This window comes from Apaloderma vittatum, unplaced genomic scaffold (assembly GCF_000703405.1).
Source record: "Apaloderma vittatum isolate BGI_N311 unplaced genomic scaffold, ASM70340v1 scaffold5024, whole genome shotgun sequence".
Lineage (NCBI taxonomy): Eukaryota > Metazoa > Chordata > Aves > Trogoniformes > Trogonidae > Apaloderma > Apaloderma vittatum.
In genome coordinates this window covers 56,073-62,072 of record NW_009711970.1, presented here as the reverse complement: position 1 = coordinate 62,072, position 6,000 = coordinate 56,073, and the positions used below count along the sequence as shown (strand labels likewise).

At 43.4% G+C, this 6,000-nt stretch overlaps 1 protein-coding gene across 1 annotated transcript in view; it reads left to right on the top strand.

Annotated features, from left to right (window-relative positions):
* The first annotated feature begins 422 nt into the window (after window positions 1-422).
* The window catches only part of ARHGEF38 (Rho guanine nucleotide exchange factor (GEF) 38), a 35,352-nt gene continuing 29,774 nt past the window's right edge, over window positions 423-6,000 (top strand). Inside the window, exon 1 of the mRNA XM_009867807.1 lies at window positions 423-623. Coding sequence (XP_009866109.1) covers window positions 428-623 — 196 coding nt within the window. The 5' untranslated portion in view covers window positions 423-427. The remainder of the gene's footprint in view (window positions 624-6,000) is intronic.

Here is a 6,000-nt window from a genome sequence, read left to right as displayed (position 1 = left end):
GTGGCAGTGCACTGCTGAGCATACCCATCTCCCTGCTCAGGGCGGCCCAGGCAAAGCTGGGAGGACGCGATTCTGATTCGGGGTGCAGCACCCCCGGCCCCACGGCAGGGCGAGAAGCGTATCCTGAAGCAGGGAAAGGGGCCGTGAATGGCTGCGGTTTGGGGCTGGCTCTGAAACCGGCCCCGCCAGGCGTGCTTGCACATAAGGCAGGTGAATGCAAACACTGCCTGGGGCGTCAGCTTCCCGGGGGTGGAGCTGCTCCAGGACAGGTGGCAGGGCTGAGCCCGGGGCCCTGCAGAGCCTGAGGAGCCCTGCTCCAACACGGAGCCCAAAGCAAACGACCTTCTCACCTGGGCAGCGAGTTCACCTCCCTAAAAATCAAATTATTGCCTCCCTCTGCCTCCACCACTACCAAGCAAGGCTGGCCATGGCGAGCATGGACTGTCCGGGGAAGGAAGGTGCGGGGGTCAAGAGGAGGAATCTGTCCCTGCTGAGGAACAAGCTGTACATGGGGGAGAGGAGGAGGACGGAGCCTGTGGTGGAGAGCACCGCTGCTGCCGGGGACCACGGCACCTTGAGGAGGAGTCAGTCCGACAGGACAGAGTACAGCCAGAAGTTACAAGGTACCGGGGCAAGTTTGCTTGGTGCTCTGCTGCTCGGGATGCTCTGGGCTGGGGTGGTGTCTCGATGCCCTCCAGCCTCGAGATAAAGAAGGGGATGGCAGTTTCTGCCCCCACGCACTCACAGGTGGAGGGAGCAATTGCCCCCTCTCACCTTTGCCACCCACTTCCAGGATGTGAAATGTTTCCCCTAATTTTTTTAAGTAATGCCACATAGATAGGATGCAAAATGCAATTAAAGAGTTTGGTGTGTTCCTGCAAAGTGTATGTGATACCAGGATCTTTCTCATTCAACACCAGAACACATTTGCAGCACAAACAGTAATGTGAAAATACGATAGCTCCATCCTATGTCTTTGGCTGACATATCAAGTAGGGTATATGCTAGGTAGTTAGAAGCATCGAGGGCCGTTCTTTTCTTTCAGTTAAAAATTCCAAGATCTATAATGTGTTTATCTGTTATTCGGATTGCACAAGCCTGAACTGAAGTATATCTAAATACATGTTTTGATGGACATACTGTTTCAAATGATACCATTATGGAGAGGGATTTTCAAATAACCAAATTGCATCTGGACCAAAAATTGGCAAAATATGTGGGTATTTGGATTGTCAATCAAAAATTATATGTGGTGACACAAATTGAGGAAAAGCATGAAGAATGTGTATGGCTATTTTTGGGTGTGCTCTGGACCACAAACTGCTGAATTTCTGTGGATTTCCAGGGTCTCGAACAATAGGGTCTCATCAAAAATGCGGGGTTTGAGTATTATTATAATATAAGCATGTATTACTGATGGTAATATAATTGCTTAGTGACAGTCACTCATGTGGCAATAATCCTTTATGGAGAAATAAAATAAGAAAATACTTTGGGTTGCTGTATTATGGTTCTGATGCACTTAATTAGGAAGTAGCATTCCTTCAGAGAGAAAATAAAAGCAGGAAATAAAATAATAAACCCGAAAATAATAGGATTTCTATGGAGGCTGCATACACTGAGAACAACAGAGCAGTTCATCGATTATGCTGTTCCCTTCTCATGATAGCTAATCAATGAGAAGATGAAAAATTTTCAGTTAAGTCAGGCACACGCTGCAGGGATCTGGCAGGAGTGTTTAAGGGTACAAGCATGGATTGCTATGGCTGGGCAGGAAAGCTCCTGGCACGCATCCCACCAAAACCGCAATTCTTTACTCATGAAGGGGATTGCCCAGGTGAGGTCAAAGTTATCAGAGCGATAGCCAGAAAAAAAAAAGTGGGAGATCTTTCTCTCCTGCGTTGGATGTATTTTTGCCATGAATGTCTCCTGTTTAAAATCTGGAGAAAAGGAAGGTGGGGAAGCCTCGGTAGTCATGGCAGAGCATGAGGTTATGTTATGGCAGCAGTCCAAGGAGACAGTAAATCCAGCTTTACAGCTCCTGCCACCAGCTGAGATTGTTGCGGCCAACTATTGCAAAGCACGAGTCTGGTATCAGCTCACTCTGCTTTCTTGTGTTTGGTCAAGTAAAACAGTGATGGGTTAACAAGGTCCCTGCAGGCTTTCCATTGGATAGAAGTTGCCTGTCCTCAGAAAATACAAAGTTGGTAGAAATTTCTATGAAGTGTATTTACAGTTGCAATAGAAAGAAAGGCAGTTGTTTGTCAAGGCCTGATCTGGATCAAATTTTGCTGAGCTAGGTGTGCCTGAATCTGATAATGATCATGGATCCCAGGCCTAATGTGCTACGTGACAGTGCTGACGATGTGCCATGATTGAACACCGTTATGTCCTTCATTTTTCTCACTGGTGCTTGGATGTGAAGCAGCTTACTCCAAGGTGAGAGAAGTGGTTTTGTTCGCACAAAGCTTTTGAGTTTTCCACACTTGGTAAGAAAACCCAGCAGCTCTGTTGGTGACATAAAAGGCCTGTTGTTTATCACCAGGTCTGGTACTCCCTGATCACCCTGAAATGGTAAATGCTTTGCAAAAAGATATACAAGATTTGCACTTGCTTCCCATATGAAAAAAGCTCTGTGTTTAGTTGCATCTCCCTTGTTTAGTCCCCTTTTACTACGTTTTCTAACACACAGTCTGCAGAACTGTGGTAGGTATTGGCACAGATAAGGAGATACAACAAAAGCAAACCCTGCAGAGGGGAATCTCCAGTGAGTGGGGCTGGTTTCCACAGCTGAGAGTCAGAGGCTGCAGGACCCCCATCTCTGCTAGTGGCCGGGAACTTAGGCAGAGTGCAGTGACCAAGGTGTCTTTATGCTCCGGTGCCTACGTCAGCACTGCAGGACATTTACACAAGGTGAAGACATCTCTCAGCGCCCTTCCAGCCCTTTGCACACTTTAAATGGTTCCCCGAGTAGAAATCAGGCTGTTTCCCCCCACAGCCATTTCCAGCAGCTCTGAAGTATATGCTCAAAGTGCAGCTCAGTGTGCTATAAACATAGGTCCCCAAATAAAAACATATAAACAGAAAAAAAACCCAACCAAAGTGAAGTAAGCAAGCAGTCAGGCATAAAAACTCTTGATAATTCAGTTTCTGCCCTTGGATTTCTCTCAAGTTTTGCTGATTTATACAGAATCCAAAATGTTTTCTATAAAGACGGAGACAGGGAGCCTACTCCCCAGATCTGCAGGGCAATCAGAGTGGTTTGCTCTGTAAGTCTACAAACATGAGCACAATAGCATTGTCAAAGGTGCAAACTCCTGCACGTGTTTTTCACTTTAAAATGAAGGATTCATTTAAAACACAAGAAAGCATTTTCATGGTTAATTATTACACTGGACACATCTATTCAATACCTTATCTGGTGTGAATGGACATAAAACACCTCCTGACTTTACTCTTTTTAAAAAGGAAATAAGATGCAAAATGACCATTATATTCTCAAAGAGCTTGGCAAGGATTAGTGCATCTATTTCAACTCACCCTGTGAGATAACTAAATGCCTGCAGCCGCAGCTTAGGGGAATATAAGGTGATTGATATCAAACAGCAAGTTTGTGATACAACCACACAGTCATCTAGAACTCGGGTTGTAGTTGCATTTTTGGATGAGTCCAGAAACACCTTGATTAAGCCGTGTATAGATTATTTTTTCCATAGTTCTCCATCAACCAGACAGAAGCATCACTTTTCTAAAGAGGGAAGAATGGAGTTAAGGAAGATATATTAACTAGCATTTGTGGTGGATGCAGAAGAAGTATCAAGAGTTGTTATAAGAGCTCAGACAGAGCTCCTGTGATATTTCTGTGCAGTGTCATGCTCTATATTCACTAAAAAATCCTGTGTCCTTTCAAGAGGAATGAAGAACTTGCTACTGTCCTTAAGCAATGGCACAAAATGGTATTTAGCACATTTTCAAATGTATTATCCATAGCTGTTGAGCTGGTAGAAGTTGGCCTCTTATACAGTGAAAATCTGGTAGCGCCTATAGAAGTAAATATATTAATATCTATGTCTTGCATTAATGTTGGGATCAGTCTTTGAATTAACTTAAAGCTACCATTCTGTGCGTACCTATGTATTTCGGTGAGTTTTCTTCATGTAGTTATTGGCACTACACAAACTACATTCGCAAGATAAGGGCAGACTAAGATATAATATAACATGGGGATAGATGGTACTAACCAAAAAAGGGCAGACCATGAAAAAGATTTAAAACATAGTTCATTGTCTCTTAGGTTTGGGACAGATTGATGGTTTTTTGTTAATAATCATATACCAAACTTGTGCTTGGTGCGAAAAATGAGCTATAGAAAGTGATGGGTTTCCAGAAAGAATCAGAGATCACATTTGCAGGGTTCAGTGAGACAGTGCATGCTTTGAAAATACTCCTTGTTTAACAAATCTATGACATATTAACTCCCTTATAATTTTAGCTGTGAATGGATCAACTGCACTGTTAAATGATTTGCACAGGCTTTAATTTAAAACACATCAGTGACATACCTGTAATAGATACAGTGTTTCAGATCACACAGCTACCACAATATACTGCCTCAGAGCTTGTATCTGAACTCTAAATTCCATGTTTTGCTGGTGTCTAATGTAGTTACAAGAAATTACCAACACCAGAAGTGATGCAGAAACCTGCAAACTTATACAGATTCCTGGAAAGTTGCTATCCCTTGGTGTACAAAAGACCAGTCAGAGGCAACTCACCCTTCTTCAGTCCATCACAAGCAGGGCATCTTCCCCCATCCCATCCCATCCCATCCCATCCCATCCTCCTCCCTGCCTGCAGAGGACACCTTCCTGCAGGGGTTGCCCCTGCACACAGCTTCTCAGCAACTCCTGCCAGAAGTAAAGATCCTCTTTGCCTCTCCCCAGTTCCTTATTTGCTTTGCAATCTACTTACTGATTAACTTTCTCTGGGCTACAATGCAGATAGTATCCTATTTCACTGGAAAATGTATTGATCTTTGGAGCGGCTGCTTTGCTGAAATACAGTAAGGAGCAAAAGTCTGCAATGTTTCCTGAAGTGCAGGAGATAGCTGCATGGAAATACCCCCTATGACATGTGATGAGAAATCACAATCCAACAAATACTTTTATTTTCTCCTGTGCAAATTTAAGCTCAGAGGATCCGATTCTGTTAACTTGTACTGCAATGAAGCTGGAGTTATATCTTGAACTTATTGCTGTTGGCAGCCAGGCTGCGAAGCGAGCTCATCTTTACAGAGCAGAATCCATTTTGTGCTGCTGTGTTTGCACAGCACTTGGCACAATCAAGTCCTGCTGTGTGGCTTAGGACTCTTAGGAGTTACTCTAGAGTAACTAGTAACAGCGACTAGGGTAAAGGAGTGAAGAAGACTAGGGCCCAAGCTGGTTTATAGATCCTTCTCTGAGTGTATTAGCAAACACTTTATTAATTGAGATACTTTTCATTGTGGGTCACACATCTCATAGTTAGTACAGCTAATCCGTGCCAAATTTTGAGATGTACGTGTCCCAGAGGAAGCGGTTCAAATACATCCCTTCCTTGGTTCTTACTTTATTAACATATTAGCTCAGTGCCACAGAAATAGTATATTTATACTGGTATATGACACATTGGAAAGGTTTATTTGTGAATATTGGTGCTAACAATAAGGGCATTCTACTGTCACCTGATTATAAGCTTTCTTCCCTTCCACTGTGGTCACATGGGATCTCTCTGTACTCCTGTCAGCAGATATATAATTAAAGTGGTCTACTGTCAAGGAATCAAGGAAAGAGCTTGTGTGCTGAATATAAATATTTTCTGTACCCTGTGGAACAGAAAAATTATCAAAGATCAAATGACCTAATTGGAAAGAAGTCTCTGATGGAGATTTTATGAGAAAACCTGTTGCCCAGGAAGACTGGGCAAGGTCATTCTGGACCTGTTCTCCTATGTTCAGACAAG